The 20030-nt window shown below is 39.5% G+C and overlaps 1 protein-coding gene across 3 annotated transcripts in view; it reads right to left on the reverse strand.

The window, feature by feature from the left end:
- Positions 1–17493, reverse strand: part of ALG9 (ALG9 alpha-1,2-mannosyltransferase) — a 104400-nt gene extending 86907 nt beyond the window's left edge. Inside the window, exons 1-6 of one of the 3 annotated variants that reach the window (XM_067750988.1) lie at positions 17258–17493; positions 15851–15989; positions 14884–15018; positions 10017–10087; positions 4316–4404; positions 2007–2142 (exon numbers count right to left, since the gene is read on the reverse strand). In XM_067750988.1, coding sequence (XP_067607089.1) covers positions 2007–2142; positions 4316–4404; positions 10017–10087; positions 14884–15018; positions 15851–15989; positions 17258–17388 — 701 coding nt within the window. In that variant the 5' untranslated portion in view covers positions 17389–17493. Of the gene's footprint in view, positions 1–2006; positions 2143–4315; positions 4405–10016; positions 10088–14883; positions 15019–15850; positions 15990–16396; positions 16543–17257 lie in introns of those variants that run through there. The other 2 variants (XM_067750989.1, XM_067750990.1) reach the window with 2 other exon arrangements.
- Positions 17494–20030: the final 2537 nt, after the last annotated feature.

Here is a 20030-nt window from a genome sequence, read left to right on the forward strand (position 1 = left end):
CTCCACAACGGGAGAGGCTGCAGCAGTGAGAGGCCCGCGTACCGCAAAAAAAAAAAAAAAAGATATTCAAGAAGTACAAGAAATTAATAAGACATGAGAAAGAGAAAACAGTCACAGATAATTTTCAGGTCCTGGCTCAGCACAGACGGTGGTACCATTTCTGGGCTAGAAACAAAGGTAAAGGACAGATTTGGAGGGAAGATAATGAGTTCAGTCTGTAAATGTTTAGCTATATAAATGGAGATATCCAATAGGCAGCTAGGTATACATGAGTGAAGCTTAAGAGATGACTGGACTATATAAAGATATGGGACTCATCAAGATGATGGAGAGAGCAGAAAGTACAGAAGAGGCTCTTACACAAAATCTTGAGAAATATAATTAATTTGAGAATGATGTGCAGAATAGAAGATTGGAGGTGGGGAAACCAGCCTTTAAAATCCACTTAAGAAAATTTTAAATGCTTATTCTGATTTAGTAACTCCCTTATAAAAATGTATCCCATAGATAAATTTCCACAAGTGTATAGACATATGTACAAAAATGTTCACTGAAGCATTGGGTATAACAGCAAAAAAACTGAAAACCAAATGCCTACCAATAAAACAATGGTTAAATAAATTATGGACAGCCATATAATAATGGAATGTTATGCAACCGATACAAAGGACGATATAAATCTACGTACAGAAGATATACATATGTATAGGATAATTCTGTTTGTTTTAAGAATTTAAGTATGTATGTATAAACGTGTATGTGTGCATTTATTCATGTAAGGATAATTTCTGGAAAGATATGTACAAAACTATCAGCAGTGACTAACTGTGAAGACTGGGTTAGGGGAGAAAAGAACTAAGAATTCTTTTTACCTCATACAATCTGGTACTTTTTTAAAATAATAAAGATATACTACTATGATAATAACCTTAATACAAACTAACATATTTTTCTAAATAACTAGTGGTACAGGCAAGAAATTAAGGCAGCACAAACTAGAGAAGTTGTGAAAACAAAAAGTACAAAAGGAATGAGAGGTACTATGGAACTTGGGAAAAAAAAAGATGCTGCAGGCAGGAAAGAAGAAGGACTGAAAGGAAACTCAGATAACAAGCCTGGGTGACCGGGAAAATGCACAGCACAGGGTGGTACAGCGTGGAAAAAACATCAGCTGTTACAGTCAGAAGGCCTGGATCCAAAGCAAACATAACCTTAAAGGCAAATTACTCAAAACCTCTCGAAGTCCACTTTCTCATTTATATAAAGCACTAATAATTGGAGACTTCCCTGATGGCACAGTGGTTAAGAATCTGCCTGCCATTGCAGGGGACACGGGTTCATTCCCTGGTCCAGGAAGATCTCATATGCCACGGAGCAACTAAGCCTGTGCACCACAACTACTGAGCCTGCACTCTAGAGCCCACGAGCCACAACTACCGAACCCATGCACCACAACTACTGAAGCCCATGTGCCCTAGAGCCCACACACCACAACTACTGAGCCCATGCACCACAACTACTGAAGCTCGCATGCCCTGGAGCCCACGCACCACAACTACTGAGCCCGCGTGCAACAACTACTGCAGCCCACGCACCTAGAGCCCATGCTCTGCAACACGAAAGCCACTGCAATGAGAAGCCTGCGCACCACAACAAAGAGTAGCCCCTGCTTGCTGCAACTAGAGAAAGCCCACACGCAGCAATGGAGACCCACCAAAAAAAAAAAAGCACTAATAATTGTATTTGTCTTGCAGAGTAGGTTTAGGAATAAAGTTCATAAAGGGTTTAGCTGTGCACAGGATACAGCAGATGCTTAACAGTCACTTTCTTATTAGAATTAATCATAACAATAAGTACTAAGAGAAATATTCTTCCAATTCCCAGAATCTTTGAATAATTAATTTCTATAACTTTAGGTCCTACCCAAAGAATATGGAGGTAACCTAACATTAGGATTGACTATATACTCAGTGATACATGGAAGATGAATCAGGTTAGTTTCTTACCCAAGAGCTGCACTGAATGGCCAGCCTAAGATAGCCCCAGCTGCTACTCCAAGCACAGCAAAGGAAGTTTTGTCCATATACCAGCCAGTCATGGCTATCAATGTAGTGTACATACAGAAGCTGCTAGGAAGGAATGCTGCAAGACAAAAGAAATGAAAAAAAACAGGGGAAAGGGACAAGAGATTGAGATTTATGAGTTATCAGTTATTAAAAATATAGCTGCACTGCAATATGTCAATAACCAGGAACATACTTTGAGCAATGCTATATTAGAAATGAGGAGTAAAGTGATACTCGTTAAAAAACAAAGTTCAATGATTTTATTTTCTCTCTCCTGTTTTTTATGTACCAACACATCACCCAATTATACAATGCCAACCATGCCATTTATCTCCTGGCCTGTACCCCAAGTCTAAAACTTACAGGATTCCAGGTTCCCCAGAGGTACCTCCAGGTTACATTTCCAGACAGGAAGTATGCTTCAAGAAATTTAGAGCCATTGCTAACAATCTGTTTCTGAAGAAGTTTATCCTCTGATAGTCTTCTGAGACTGTCCTATTAGCAACCTGTACCCCGTAGGAATTCTCAGAAGCCTTCTCAAGGAACAAATACGTTCGATGGCAGCACTGCTTTGCATCCTTCATACGCTGACATAGATAGTTTGGCCTTTAGATGTCCCCCTAATTACTTCCATCAAGGTAACTTTCTTGTTGCATACAGCAGAGGACTGACCACCTTCAGGGTCTCTGCAACAGTAACATTTCATCAAAATGTTTCTAACAACTCTACAAAAAATGCAGATCTGCCTCTCCCTGCTGTTTAAGTGCTTCACCTAGCACTAGAAAAATCAATACCAACTCCAACAGGGACCACAATGAACAGGCAGTATGATTTGAGAAACTCAGCAAAGGGTTCAGAGGCTCATATCAAAGGATGCCTTTAACTTATCTGTGCCTTAACATCCTCAGCTGAAATTATAAAACTAAAAATACTCTCAGGTATCTCCCTCACATAAGAATCAATTTTAGGAGTAGCAAAGTAACTAAAAAAACATGTGAAGGGCTTCCCTGGTGGCGCAGTGGTTGAGAGTCCGCCTGCCGATGCAGGGGACAAGGGTTTGTGCCCCGGTCCGGGAAGATCCCACATGCCACAGAGCGGCTGGGCCCGTGAGCCATGGCCGCTGAGCCTGCGCATCCGGAGCCTGTGCTCCGCAACGGGAGAGGCCACAACAGTGAGAGGCCTGTGTACGGCAAAAAACAAAACAAAACAAAACAAAAACATGTGAAGTACAACCTTCCCAGATAAATGCTAAATAATATTGATGCCATCCAAAGCTGTTGATTCTAGCTCCAAGGGGAGCAGAGGAATATGAGGTCTCTGCCAGCTCAGAGGGCAAAGCATAGTCTCATTTAGGACAGTGGATCTCAAAGTTATTCAGGCGTGAGGCCCTGAGATCTCTGCAGAACATGGATTTTGATACAGTCAGTGAAAAGCAAATATATACTTTTGCGCTAGATACTATTTTTTGTGTATATTTAGTGTGTATACTAGATTCTGGTACACACAAGCAAAAATTAAAATTAAAATTGAGATGATTATATCTAGTAACTTAATTTTTCTGGAAAACTGCAAACAGGCTACCTTTTGGCAATAGGCCACTTTGGCTCAGCTCATAGGACACAAATGTTCAATGGCAGCACAGTTTGAAAGCCACCATTCTACATTAACAATTTTATTCTAAATTTCCAGAAGCTTACTTTATTCTATAAAATACAGTACTTTATAGAATACTGTATTTTATAGTATATATTTATACTTTTATAGAATACACTGCAAATAACTGGCATAAAATAGAACCATCAAGACCAGGGCTTTTAGACATAAAGTGCTTCCTTGAGCAAAATAACAAAATTATTGTCCTTCCCCTAACAGCAAAGAAAGGCAGTGGATGCCTCTGTTTCTCAGCCCTGCTGTGATAAAAAATATAGTAACGTAATAGAAAGCAACCTGATGAAAATAACAGCTCTACAACTTATGAGTTCTTTGGCTTTCAGTAAGTCGCTTCACCTTTCTAAGTTTCAGCGTCCTTACCTGCAAAAATGAGAAAATATTTATCTGACTTATAAATATTTATCTGACCTTACAACCACAGGATGGCTGTAAAGGTCAATCAAGAGCAGGTAGATAACAGGACTGTAAATTACTGACATGTTACACAAATATAACCTACATCTGGACAAGTTCTTCTGGTTGATGCAACTGTGAAATATCAGTGAAACTTTTATGCCCTCACCTGCTCTTTTACTTACCTGATGATGAGCAAAACATGCCAGTGCTGAGAACCAAGAAGGCTAGCATCATTCGACTCACATGCAGCCCAAACTTCTTGCACACAGCCCTAGAGGAAAGGCAAAGACTATCAGCATAGCAAACCTTCGGGATGGAAGTTTCAAATTAAAGGACAAAAACATGTCTGCATCACAGAGAACACTGAAGATCTAAAGTCAAATACAGAACTGTCTCAACAGGTCTGTTAGCAATTCCATGTGCATAAGAAACCCAAACATTCTTATTCCTTAAGCAGGAGAGAAGCTCTCTACCTAAGAGGAAATGTACACTTTCTGTGCTAGATTATTTCTAATATCAGTAGGAAAACAGCCTGATATAGTGGAAAAATAGCAGGCCTCAGATGGGCACAAGTTAAAATCCTGGCCCTTCCACTCACTAGCAGTGGTACCCTCATCTAGTTACATAATCTGTCAGGTTGCTCATCTGTTAAATGCAGATAATGATAATACTTACTGCATAAGGTTTCTGTGAGGGCAACGCATGGTAAAGTGCGCAGAAGAGTGCCAGGCACAGAGTTGCTCAATAGATGGCAGTTATTAGAAAAAAAGACTAGGAGTTACACCAAAGGTTTTTTTTGTGTTTTGCGGTACGCGGGCCTCTCACTGCTGTGGCCTCTCCCGTTGCAGAGCACAGGCTCCGGACACGCAGGCTCAGCAGCCATGGCTCATGGGCCCAGCCGCTCTGCGGCATGTGGGATCTTCCCTGACCAGGGCACGAATCCGTGTCCCCTGCATCGGCAGGCAGACTCTCAACCACTGCGCCACCAGGGAAGCCCCCAAAGTTTTAATAAATAGTTATCTAAGTCAATGTTTCTAAAGCAATTATATACCTCCTTTTACTTTTGTCTTACAGGCCTTTTCAACCCTATAAATAAAACATTATTAGAGGTGATCATTGCTTCATTTAGTCAATATCTGTTCAGACTTAACTATGTGTTACCTATTTTCTTGCTCAGGTTCCTTATTGCATCTCAGACCTTCTTTCTGAAATAATTTTGTTTCTTCCTAAATATATCCTTTAGAAGGTTCTTTAGTGAGGATCTCTTAATGGTAAATTCTGGCTTTTGTTTGATCTTTCTTTATATTTTGTCTGAAAAGTCTTTATTTAACTCTTGGTCTTAAAAGGTGGTTTAGCTGAGTACATAATTTTAGGATGACAGTCATTTTCTCACAGAACTTTGAACATATTTTTTGTCTTCTGGCTTTTGAGAATGCTTTTGTTGGTCTAACTGCCTGACATTCCTTTGTAGGTTTTATATTAGTCCTCTGTCAACTTGTAAGATCTTCTTTGTCCTTTGTTTTACACAGTCTTACCAATTCCTTTTTATTTATCCAGCTCAGCATGTTAGGCTTCCTGAATCTGTGGATTAGCATATTTTCTCCTTTGATTCTGGAAAAATCTTATTAGCTATTACTTCCCTGAATCCTGCCTCTCCCTATTCTATCTCTCCTAGATCCGATTAGATATATATCAGATCTTTCAACTCGACCACATACATTTTTTTTTTTTTTTTTTTTTTTTTGCAGTACGCGGGCCTCTCACTGTTGTGGCCTCCCGAGCACAGGCTCCGGACGCGCAGGCTCAGCGGCCATGGCTCACGGGCCCAGCCGCTCCGCAGCATGTGGGATCTTCCCTGACCAGGGCATGAACCCGTGTCCCCTGCATCGGCAGGTGGACTCTCAACCGCTGCGCCACCAGGGAAGCCCCCACACACATTTCTTAGCCTTTCATATTTCCTTTTTTCTGTCACTCTGTACTACATTCTTAGTAATTGCTTCAGATCAATCTTCTAGTTTACTTATTAGAAGTGTCTAATCAGTTATTTGATCTACTGAATTTTCAATATCAATTATTATGTTTTCATTTCTAGAAGTTCTGTTTGGTTCTTTTTCAAATCTGCCCGGTCATTTTTGTAATCTCATTTGTTTTTGTTTTGTTTTTAATCCTTTTAATTTTATTGTGGTAAGAACACTTAATATAATATCTACCTTCTCTACAGATTTTTAAATGTAAAATACAGTATTGTTATCTATAGGCATAATGTTCAGCAGATCTCCACAGCTAATTCACGTCACGTAAGTGAAACTTTATACCCATTGATTAGCAACTTTCCATTTCCACCTGCCCCCAAACTGGGCAGCTACAATTCTATCCCTTTTTTCCATGAGTTCAACCATTTATTTTAGATAACTCATGAAAGTGGAATCATGCAATATTTGCTCTTCTGTGACCAGTTATTTCCCTTAGCACAATTTCCTCAGGGTTCATCCACTACGTCACATTTGCAGAATTTCCTTCTTTTTTAAGACTGAATAATACTCCATTGTATACCACGTCCCCCACCCCATTCATCTCTCACTGGGTATTTAGGTTGTTTCCAATCTTGGCTATTGTGACTAATGCTGCAACCAATATTGGAGTGCAAATACTGCTTTGAGATCCTGATTTCAATTCTTTTATATAAATCCCCAGAAGTGGGTTTGCTGGATCATATGGTGGCTCTATTTTTTTAAATTTTCTGAGGAACCTCATACTGTTTTCCACAGTGACAGTACCATTTTGCATTTCCACCAACAGCGTGCAAGGGTTCCAACTTCTCTACATCCTCACCAATACTTGTCTTTGTTTTTAGACAAGAGCCATTCTTTTTTCTTTTTTTTAACTGAAATATAGTTGATTTACAATGTTCTGTTAGTTTCTGGTGTACAGCCAAGTGATTCAAAGTATATATACATATATATATTCTTTTTCATATTCTTTTCTATTACAGTTTATTACAGGATATTGAATATAGTTCCCTGTGCCATACAGTAGGACCTTGTTGTTTATTTTATATATATTAGTTTGTATCTACTAATCCCAAACTCCTAATTTATCCCTCCCCCACCCCCTTTCCACTTTAGTAACCGTAACTTTGTTTTCTATGTAAGTCTGTTTTCTATGTGAGTCTGTTTTCTACGTGAGTTTCTGTTTTGTAAATACGTTCATTTGTATCATATTTTAGATTCCACATATAAGTGATATCATATGGTATTTGTCTTTCTCTTTCTGACCTACTTCACTTAGTATGATAATCTCTAGATCCATCCATGTTGCATATGGTATTATTTCATTCTGTTTTATGGCTGAATAGTATTGCATTTTGTGTGTGTGTATACATATATATATATATATATGCATACACACCACATTTTCTTTATCCATTGATCTATCAATGGACATTTAGGTTGCTTCCATGTCTTGGCCATTGTAAATAGTGCTGCAACGAACACTGGGGTGCATGTATCTTTTCAAATTAGTTTTCTGTGGATATATGCCCAGGAGTGGGATTGCTGATCATATGACAATTCTATTTTTAGTTTTTTAAGGACCCTCCATACTGTTCTCCATAGTGGCTGCAGCAATTAACATTCCCACCAACAGTGTAGGAGGGTTTCCTTTTCTCCACACCCTCTCAGCATTTATTTTTTGTAGACTTTTTGATGATAGCCATTTTGACCAGTGTGAGGTGATACTTCATTGTAGTTCTGATTTGCATTTCTCTAATAATTAGCAATGTTGAGCATCTTTTCACGTGCTTACTGGCCATCTGTATGTCTTCTTTAGAGAAATGTCTGTTTAGGTCTTCTGCCCATTTTTTGATTGGGTTTTTTGTTTTTTTTGTTATTGAGTTATAGGAGCTGTTTGTGTGTTTTGGAAATTAAGCCCCTGCTGGTCACATCATTTGCAAATATTTTCCCCCAGTCTGTAGTTTGTCTTTTTGTTTTGTTTATGGTTTCCTCTGCTGTGCAAAAGCTTGTAAGTTTGATTAGGTCCCATTTGTTTATCTTTGCTTTTATTTCTCTTGCCTTGGGAGACTGATCTAAGAAAACATTAGTACAATTTATGTCAAAGAATGTTTTGCCTATGTTCTCTTCTAGGAGTTTTATGGTGTCATGTCTTATATTTAAGTCTTTAAGCCATTCTGGGTTTATTTTTGTGTATGGTGTGAGGGAGGGTTCTAAATTTATTGATTTACATGCGGCTGTCCAGGATTCCCAACACTATTTGCTAAAGAGACTGTCTTTTCTCCATTGTATATTCTTGCCTCCTTAGGCAAGAGCCATTCTAACAAATATGAAGTGATCTCACTGTGGTTTTGATTTGCATTTCCCTGATGATTAGTGATACTGTCATCTTTTCATGTATGTTGGCCAGATTATTAGGTTTCTTACTATTGAGTTACAGGAGTTCCTTATACATTTTGGAAATGAATCTCTTATCAGATATATGGTTTGCAAATATTTTCTCCCATTCTGCAAGTTCTTTTTCACTCCATTGATTGTTTAGTCTCTTGTTTCTTCTTTATGTTTTCAATTCCTTCTTTTATTTCTTTAAAAATATTAAATGTAATTATTTTATATTCTTATTTTAGTAATTCCTAATAAATGAAGTTTTGCAGGTCAGCTTTCTATTGATCTGTTATCTCTGCTGGCTCTCACTCATAATGTTTTGTTCCCTTCTGTGATTTGTCATTTATTTTTACTATAAATTCTTGTTCACTAGAATTTTATCTATGGTAATGCTTTGACACCTGGATTAAGGATCCACTTCTCTAGAGAAATTTTACATTTGTTTTTGCAAGATGCCTGGAAACACTAACAGCCCAGAACAATTTAAAGTAAACTCTCAACTTGGGGTTTAGGGGGCCATGTGGGTGATTTGAATTCAGTCCTGAACTCATATAAAGACTAACTTAAGATTACAATCCTCAAAGGCAGCACTGGATTTCTTTTTTTTTCTTTCTTTTTTTTTTTTTTTTGCGGTACGCAGGCCTCTCACTGTTGTGGCCTCTCCCATTGCGGAGCACAGGCTCCGGACGCACAGGCTCAGCGGCCATGGCTCACGGGCCCAGCCACTCCACGGCATGTGGGATCTTCCTGGGCCGAAGCATGAACCCGTGTCCCCTGCATTGGCAGGCGGACTCTCAACCACTGCGCCACCAGGGAAGCCCTGGATTTCTTTTTTTTTCCTCTATTCTACCCAGAGTCAAGGCCAAAGAACTTTTTTATCTTATATTTTTGGCTGTTTTGCAGTGGGAAGACTTTAAATAATGATTACTAAGTCCAGATACCTTTTAAAGCATTATTAAAATGTTTCTTAGGTTTCATGTTAAAAAAGGTAGCTATTTTTATTACTGGAACACTTAACCGCTTAATACTTTCACTAATATTCATTCAACCAATAGGTACTTGGTGAAAGACAATGTACTGGGCGCAAATAAGAGCAGTGAGTTCCACAGTGGGAATAATTTCCTATCAGCTCAGCTCAAAGGGAGAAGAAAGAAATCATGATCCTATCTCTCAGGACCAAAAAAGAAAAAAAAAAAAAAAGGGCCCTACTAAATCCTACCAAATAAAATACCAGTTAGATATTTATTAACAGAATTAAAGTTAATAATATGAAGATATGCCATTTATCACCTCAGGAAAGAAAGTGATAATTAGAAGTATTCCCTTCCAATGGTTCGTTTCAAACAAGAAATTGCACTTTAGATATAATATTAGAAGCTAGAAGGAAAATGTTTTCTGTTTCTAAACACTGCTTCTACTATCACAGTAATAATCTATGCTATATTGGGCTTCCTCATAGCACTTTTAGAAGCAAAGCTTTTATACTCACTTGTAAAAGTAAAGTTCACATATACAGCTCACAAAAGCCAGCAAACATCGTAAAAAGTAAAAGACAAGAATCTGAAAGAAACCCAGAACAAGAAAACAGAAGTTAAAGATAAGTTAGAAAAACTCTTAAAGATGAAACCACTCTCATTTGTCACTAATAACTATAAATTGGTATAATCCTTTTGAAAAGCAATATGTATCAAGAACCATGCAAATTTTCATATCCCTAAATTCAAGTATAGAAGTATATCTACTTCTCTGATTCCGGCCCACAGAAGTAACTCAAAATATGGGAGGGGAGGAGTTCTATTCATAAAAATGTTAATTGCAGCTCTACTAACTTAGTAAAAACTATTTTAAAAACTATAAAATGTTCAATTACAGGGAAATGGTTAAATTATATCTATTCATGTATTATTATACACATATCAAAGTTTATGGTTACAAAGACAGTGGAAAAATTCTTATGATATAAAACTCATTTATTCAACAAGCATTTCTTAGACAATTATAATAACTGATTATAATTATTATAAAATTATATTATAAAATACTAAATGAAAATATATGATATAACATTATTTATACATCAGAGTTACAGCTATGGAAATCAGAAGTACTGTATATGAAAAAACTGGAAAGAAATATAATAAAATGGTAAAAGTGGCTATATCAGGCTAGTGAGATTTAGGTACATATTTTTCCTCCTATTTTTCAAATGTCTGTAATGTGGTTTTTATTACTTGTAGGAATTGACATGAATTTTACAAATAAAAATAACAAAATAATAAGAATTGTACCGAATAGCTTTTATACTACAGTATACTGGTATGTTTAAAAGCAATGAATACCTCTGAAAATAAGCACTATTTAAATACATTCTATGATTAATATTACTACATATAACTTAAAAGTTCTTTCAGTTTTCATCATTATGTTCAATCAAGTAATCAGCAAATGCCCAAGTTCATTCATTAATTCAATAAAACCATACTGAAAACCTACTATACATTGAGCACTCTCTAGATGCTACTAGGAATACAGATAATTTTAGTACAAGGTATCCACACTTAAGGACTCTTCATCTGGTTGAGGAGAGTACAAAAACACACTTAGAAAGTTAAAAATTAACACAAGTTAATATAAGAACTGTATTTGGGAATAGGACAGTGATGCTCCCATAGCAACTAATATTCAACATAGTAACTGGATGTCGGGTTAGTGCAAAAAGACACAAAAAAGAAATGAGATATAAGGAATGGAACAGAAGAAACTAAACTCTACATGCACAGATGAAAGAGGATCCAGAGATTCACCTGACAAACCACAGACACTAATAAGGAAATTCAGTGAGATTTTGATCAAGATTAAAAAGCAAAAATCAACTGTGTTCCTCACAATTGTGTTCCTCACCTGCAATGACCTCCTACAAAAATTACAGAAAACAAGATACCGTTCATAACAGTAACAAAAAGTATAAAGAATCTAGTCATTATCCTAGTCAAAGAATGGATAAGCCTAAAATGGATACATTGTTTACATTTTATTAAAAGACACAGAAAACCTAACTAAGTGGATAAATACATCATTTTAGGGATGGAATGACTCAACACTCTAAAAATATTGATTCTCATATTAATACATAAATTCAACGCAACTCCAATCAATACCTACCAGAATTTGGGAGAGGGGCAAATTGATTCTAAAATGATTTTTAAAATACAATTTTAAGGACTCCCCTGGCAGTCCAGCAATTAAAAGACTCACCAGAATTTGGGAGAGGGGCAAATTGATTCTAAAATGATTTTTAAAATACAATTTTAAGGACTTCCCTGGCAGTCCAGCAATTAAAAGACTCCGTGTTCCCAATGCAGGGTAACTGGGTTCAATCCCTGGTCAGGGAACTAGGTCCCACATGCTGCAACTAAGAGTTCGCATGCCGCAACTAAAGATCCCGTGGGCAGCAACTAAGACCCAGTGCAGCCAAATAAATAAATAAATACATAAATATTTAAAAAATTAAAAATAAAACACAATTTTTAAAATGGATAGAGAAATTCATCAGCCAAATATTAACACATACTACAAAGCCATAATAATAGAAGCAATATAGTACTCTCTGACAAACTGACCAATGATACAGAATTAAAAAGGCCAGAAACATACACGGGAATGAGATGTATGATACAGATGGTATTACAAACCAGAAGGAAAAGGATGAATTATTTAGCAGATGGTGCTGGAAAATCCAGTTCGCCATATAGGAAAAAATAAAGCTGGATCTTTCCACAATTTATAAAAAATAAAATTCAAATGGACTAAAGCCTTGTATGTGAAAGATAAAATAATAAAGTTACTAGGGAAAAATACATAAGAATATCTTTGTGACCTGTGGTGAAGGATTTCTTTCAGAAAGACCCAAAACCCACCAACCGTAAGTGAAAAACTAATTGGTTTGACTCTATCAAAATTAAAGATTTCTGTTCAACAAAGGACCACAGACAAAGTTAGTAGACAGGTGACAGCCTAAGAGAAAGGATTTCCAGTATCTAAAACCTACAAGGGGTTACTATTGAGAACTTCTACAAATCACAAGAGAAAACCAGAAAACCCAACTGAAAAACAGGCAAAGGATGCAAATAGGTAATTCACAGAAAAGGAAATATGAATGACCAATAAATACATGAAGAAATTCTCCACCTTACTAGTTGTCAGAGAAATGTAATTAAAATGAGAAGCATCTCATATACATGAGAAGGGCAAAAATTAGAAAGTCAGAAATATCAAGTGCTCAGATATTAGGAAGCTGAAACCCCAAACATTATTGTAGGGAGTATAAAGTTGAATAGCCATTCTGGAGAGCAATCTGGCAGTGCTCCATGAAATTAAGTAGCCCATGGATCTATGTACAGGATGCCACTCCTGAGTGTATAATTCAGAGAATTTCACACCTCAATCCATAGAGAGAACAAAGCTGTTCTTGTTTAGGGTAGCAAGTTGTAAAGGTAACCATCACTAGGGGTGCCAATTATTACCATATTGTCTCTCAGCAACAATCCACCCTTTTCTACTCTAATTATGATGATGGGGCTGGGACCCTATAAGCTACAACTCCCCCTTGCCCTGTGGCTCACACTGGCAGAACCTAAAAAGGAGGAAACTGGAAGAAAGAACAAGAGAACAGATATCTTCATTCCTGTTTTGCTTGCTGTTTGTATCACTGATGTAAGAGGTAGGACTCTGGGTTGAATATGCCAAATTTGAAGTGACAGTGGATATCCAAATGTAGATGAAAACCTTAAGCGCTGCATATTGTTATTTCTCTACTAACTCCCCCATCCTATATATCTTTCCTCTGAGGCCACTTGGAGAGCCTGGACTTCCACTCCCCCAAACCTAGCAGTAATGAGGTACCTCTACCCTGACCACTAGGGTGGTATCAGTGGAGGCCTAGTTGGGAACCTGGACTTCTAGCCCCAATTGGCAGTCACAAGGTGGTGAACCCTCTCCTTTTTCCAGCTGCAGTGGTATCAAAAGAAGCCATCTAAAAGAGAAGCAGAATAGTGCAGAGGAAGCAGGCTGGGCCCATGAATAAGATCCAGAGTCTCATACTATAATACCCAAAATGTCCAAGTTTCAACTAAAAATTACTTGTCAACCAGGAAGATCTCAAACTGAAGGAAAAAAGTCAATTAATAGATACCAAAACTGAGATGAGATATAAGAATTATCTGACAAAGTTTTAAAGGAGCCATTGTAAAAATGCTTCAATAAGCAATTAAGAACACGCTTGAAACAAATGAAAAAATAGCAAGTCTCAGTAAAGAAACAGAAGAGAAAAAGAAAAACCAAAAGGAAATTTTAGAACTGAAAAAATACAGTAACCAAAATAAAAGCTCAATGAGTAGGCTCAACAGCAGAATGAAGGAGACAGAGGAAAGCATCAATGAACCGGAAAAAAGACGACAGAAACTGTTCAGTCTGAACACAGAGAAAACAGACTGGAAAAAAGTGAAGAGAGGGCTTCCCTGGTGGCGCAGTGGTTGAGAGTCCGCCTGCCGATGCAGGGGACACGGGTTCATGCCCCGGTCCGGGAAGATCCCACATGCCGCGGAGCAGCTGGGCCCGTGAGCCATGGCCGCTGAGCCTGTGCGTCCGGAGCCTGTGCTCCGCAACGGGAGAGGCCACGACAGTGAGAGGCCCGTGTACCGCAAAAAAAAAAAAAAAAAAAAAAAAAGTGGAGAGCTTCAGGGACCCATGGGACTGTAATAAAATATCTAACATTCACATCATTGGAGGCTCAGGAGAGGAGAAACAGGGCGGGACTGAAAAAGCACTTAAAAAAATAACAGCTAAAATCTTCCCAAATTTGTGAAAAGACATAAGTCTAAAGATTCAAGAAGCTGAGTAAACTCCAAACAGGATAAACCCAAAGAAATCCATGCTAAGACACATCATAGTCAAATTTCTGAAAGGTAATCAGGTTAGGTCTCAGTTAACTCCTAATTATCCTTCAGTATTCTGTTTAAATTAAGCTCTCCCTAATATGCTAACCCACTGCACATTGTACTTTTCCTCCATGATCCACTGCATTTATAATTACTTGTTCCATGTTCGTCTTCTCCACTAAACTATAAATTCCATGAGGGCAAGGATTTGGTCGTTGTTACACCCAGAGCACTTAACAAAGTGTCTACCAAATAAAAGTTGCTCCATTAATACTTGTTGAATAATGAATGAATAAATGATTCTTCTTAAAAACAATCCCCTCCTAACTATGAATATATTTGGTCCCTTTCCCAAATTGTTCCAGAGACTCACCCACCACTTGATCAGTTGTGATTGCTTCCAGGTTGGCCCGCCCTTACCTTATTAGTTTGTAAAATTCTTGCATGAAATGCAGCTGGCCAGGCGTGAAGCAACAGGTAAGCATAGGAGCGAATGGCATAAGCTGGGGAATACTCCCAAGTCTGAAACCCCTTCCCATAGATGAGGTAGTGTGTCTGAAAGTACAAAACGGATGGATTCAGGGTTATATTGGCCAAAAATCCTTGTTAAGAGGATGCAGGTGAAGTTTCTAAGCAAAAGTATTAATGAGACAAAGGTACACAAAAAAGCTGAAATTCTCAATAAGATTTGCAACTAATGGATAAGAATCAAAATGACCCAATACTGAAAAATATTAAGACATTATAAATCCTACAAGATTATTGTTTGGCCAACATTGAAAGCTGGAATTTTACCCTCTATTTATTTTTTAAAAAATACTCATTAACCAAAACAGGAAAACTCTAAATCTTGTATTTTCCTTAAACTACCTACCCTAAGCATTCCTTATTTTTTTATGCAAAATGTGATCAGAAAATTTCACCTCTGCATTTCCTATAACAGGGAGTCCAACAAACTTATAAAAGTATAAATCAAGAAACAGCAATATAAGCATAGTATGTAGCAACACTGTTTATTTTACTAAACATCAGAAGAAAAAAACCAAAAATGTTTAAAGAAAGTGGTTGCCTCTGGGGACAAGGATTTGGCCATGAGAAGTGGAACAGGGAGTTTCTGCTTTTCTTTTACGTTTAATATTTTTAAACTACCTCAAAGTAATATTTTGACTTAAAAACTTTTTAAGAAAATTACAAATTACACCTTTTTTGTATAACAGCAATTCCTATATCATTCAATAGGAGGTAAATCATCAGCTTAGAATACAGAAATGAAAATAAGGTTATTTTACTAATAGTCACACTTGTATATTATTTGTATCTTGATTCATAACAAGGTTCCAAGCAGTGAAATCAAGAACAAAAAAAGAAAACTAAAGAAACCACCTACTGGTTCCCAGTAGTTGAATGTTTCATCACAGTCAGAGATGTTGCTGAGGAGAGCAGCACATAACCTTGCTGAGAGCAGACACTTGAACGCAGTAGATCCTTCAGGTGCCCAGACTTGTCCTGCTTTGTTCCCAGATAACCTGCTCAGAAGCAAAAAAAAAGTATGTGTCAGAAAGGACCTGCTAACTAGAAGGGCTAAAACTAGACAGAAATGACAACAGGTCAAGAGACACCAAAGCACATGAGTTAGTCACCTAAAAGGGTGAATCGTTAATTGTCCTGACTAGAATAAATAAGGAACGAATTAAGACCTTAATCAACGTTAATCATTACTTCCTGCTTTTAAGGTGTAAGCTAATTCATGCACTTTAGTTCTTTGCATCTATGACACTCCGCTTACCCCAAGCCAACAAATCGCTCACTTACAGGCCACAAGCTCTTATTCGTCTTTTCCTTATTCTCCTAACAAGGTCATTACTTTCCATGGCTTTATTCATTTCCCCATCTGTTCAAATGCCCAGAAGCTAACTTGTGCAGTGGACATCACCTTTTCCAATTCCATATGCTGACAGCTCCCCAGCGCAGGCTTAACCTGCAGCCCTCCGGCTTGAAAAGAGAGGTGGTTGCTGGTGTGCAAGGTGGTGGAGCCCACACAGAAGAGTAAAGGGTCGGGACTCTGCGAGGACTGAAGGAAGCTGGGACACACACACACACACACACACACACACTCTGCGAGGACTGAAGGAAGCTGGGACACACACACACACACACACACACACACACACACACACACCCGACGCCAGCCCACCCTGGGCCTGGGCCGGAAGACACACACACACACACACACACACACACACACACACACACCCGACGCCAGCCCACCCTGGGCCTGGGCCGGAAGACACACACACACACACACACACACACACCCGACGCCAGCCCACCCTGGGCCTGGGCCGGAAGACACACACACACACACACACACACACACACACACACACACCCGACGCCAGCCCACCCTGGGCCTGGGCCGGAAGACACACACACACACACACACACACACACACACACACACACACACACACACACACACACACACACACACACACACACACACACACACACCCGACGCCAGCCCACCCTGGGCCTGGGCCGGAAGCCGCACAGACCTACAGGGTTTCTTCACTAGCAACACGGGACCCGAGCTGGGGGATCTAATCTAAGGCGGGTGAAGACCCAGCGTCCACCCGCCCTGTAAGAGCAGAAAGAGCAGGGTGAAGAGGCTGCGGGCCCTCCCGGCGGGAAAGTCGGGCAGGGCGCAGCACAGCACAGCGCGGGCGAGACCCTCTACCGGCAGCCCCGCGCCGCCCGCCGCCCGGCCACGCCCCCGCCGCGCCCGCACACCTACTCGGGCCGGGGCTCTGCGCTGCCCGCCTCCCGGCTGCACAGCAGTTCCCGCAGCTTGTCGGCGGCCGAGGTCGTGTCCCCGCCGCTGCCCCCGCTTCCCTTCAGGCGCTGCCGGGCTCCTCGGCTGGCCATGGCAAGAGTGGGGAAAAAGGTAGAACTCGGCGCCCTACGAAGGCGACGAGCGCGGAGACATAGCCTTTGGCTGGCAACGGTGTCCGCCGAGGGACAAAAGACCTCGACATGCGCAGACACGACTAAATTATAGTTTTCTGGGCTAATTGGGGCAAATCCCTGGGTAGAAAAGAAATGCGACCTGAGACTTTACTTGGCCGTTATCGCTATCCCTTCCACATACTAGTAACTCTAGGCATGCCTTCCTCCCTCTCTCTCTGCCTTCACTTCTCAGCATTCTGCACTCTCCTACAAATACTGTCCTTCAGCATCCCTGTTTAAAAGAAAGCACAAATAGAGAGTAATTAATTCCACCGAGTACGCAGATATTCAGTTAAAAATCATAGCACAGCCGCCTACAAAAGAGGAAGTTCTTTAAAGATCACTGGCACCTTGTCCTTTATATTTTGGCAAGTGATAGGGACAGCCTGCAGCTAATTAACTGCTTCAGAGAGATGAAGCCATAATGGCAGAATACAGAATGAGGAGAAAAGTGAAAGACTGAAGAAACTCTGTGCAGCAAATTTAACCGGACACCAGTCACTGCCATTGCTACTACAGCATTATGGTAAGCATTTAATATACCTTATCCTTTTAAAATATAATACAACAACCTTGTTTTATCAAAAAGGAGACTGAGGTCCAAGGTTGCATAGCTAGGAAGTGATGGAGCCATGTTCCAACCCAGGTCTTACTACAAAATCCATGCTCTTCCAACCAGGAGATCAGGAGAAAGCTCTTGATTTCACACAGGCATTTTTACATGGGCACTTTGATGATATCATGCCTGTGACTCTCAGAGGTCATTCATCTGTTCCTGATACTCTGCCTACTCCCCCAATCACAGAGCTCTATCCCACCCTGTGAAGCTCCGTACCAGTAAGTAAAACAAGGTTATAGAGGGAGTGCTAAACTTGACAGGGTCCCAAGTTATGACTTCATACTAAAAATTCCTGAGTATTAACAATGGAGATTGATCCTATTGCTCAATTCCCACATGAAATTACTAGTTGCCAAATTCAGACATCTCAATGTAACTATATCTCATACAGCCACCTCTTTTTCATTTCACTCTAGTGCAGGCCCCTCCCTGACTCTACCCAAGTCTACTACAGTAGCATCCTTACAGGGATCTCCCATCTCAAATTGATCCTGTGCAATACTGTCCAATTAATTTTCAAAAATACTACATCCCTAACCTACTTTTCTTATCTCCCACTACTTTCCTATACACATTTTATGTTCCAACTAGCCTGTAAAGTACCCCAAATGCTCCCATATCTCTACCTCTGCTCATGTATGCCCTCTGCCTGGAATGCATGCCCTCCTTGCCTAACAATCCTTCCATCACAACCCTGCCCTTGTTTTAAGATCCAGCTCAAATGATACCTCATCCAAGTGATACCAAACCAAAATTGGGTCTGCTCACCTACACACAGAAAAGCCAATGTACTGACACCAGGTTGTGCTGAAGCAAAGTACAGTGTCTATAGCAAGGAGAAGAGGCAGCTTATGCTCAAAAGACCTAAACTCCCTGAAGCTTTCAGGGAAGGTTTTTTAAAGGCAAGGTGAGGGAAAGAGTTGAGGTGTGCATGATCAGCTCATGGACATCCTTGACTGGTTGGTGATGAGGTAACAGGTTGGTATTTCAGGGGTCAACAGCATCAACCTCCTGGGGTCTTTGTGCTGGTGATCAGCATGCAATTAACTTCTTCCACCTGGTAGGGGTTTAGTATCAATAAAACATACAAGGATATGGCTCAGAATATTATCTATGGCCCTTGAGGAGGAACTAAATGTACTTGACTTTTTTTATGGCTAAACTATCATAATTTTGTCTTACATGACTGTTTTCCTTTGTTTCTGCATTTTCTCATTTCTCAGGTTAAATCTGCTCTTTGGTGGACTTCCCTAATGGTACAGTTGTTAAGACTCCGCTCTTCCATTGCAGCAGACGCAGGTTCGATCCCTGGTCAGGGAATTAAGATCCTGCTAGGCCACGCGGCCAAAACAAAAAAACAAAACAAAAAAACTACTCTTTAGAGTTCGGGGAAGGCCTAGGAGGCTAAAGCTTTTCTGCAAACAAGAGGCAGGAGACTCGGAGAGGGTGGGGGAATCTGTCTTCAGGAAGGCCCTGCAGGGTCTGCTTGGTTTCACATGTACCAGGCACTACTGGGGATGGAAGAAAGCTATAAATCACATTACCTGCCCTCGAGTAGCTTTAAGTCTATGTGGAGAGCTAAGCAATACATATGTCCATAAGAGATCCCTTGATTCTTCACTCCCCAAACTTACTCCCATGCCAGTTTTCCTATTCTGATTAAAAACACTTCTATTCTCCCAGTTGCTTGGGTCAAAAACCTAGGGATTCTGTTTGATTCCTCTATTTCTCTAACTCCAAAACATTCATGCATGCACATATATTTAAATCATCAGTAAGTTCTTCTAATTATTACCCAGTCCAAACACTTTTTACCACCCTGGTCCAGGTCACCATCATATCTTGGTTGCATTATTATAATAACCTCCTAATTTGTTTCTTTGCTTCGATTCTTGCCTTTCCACATGCTCTTCTCCAAATGCAAGAATAAATAGACAACATA

The sequence above is a fragment of the Pseudorca crassidens genome, chromosome 9 (assembly GCF_039906515.1).
Source record: "Pseudorca crassidens isolate mPseCra1 chromosome 9, mPseCra1.hap1, whole genome shotgun sequence".
NCBI lineage: Eukaryota > Metazoa > Chordata > Mammalia > Artiodactyla > Delphinidae > Pseudorca > Pseudorca crassidens.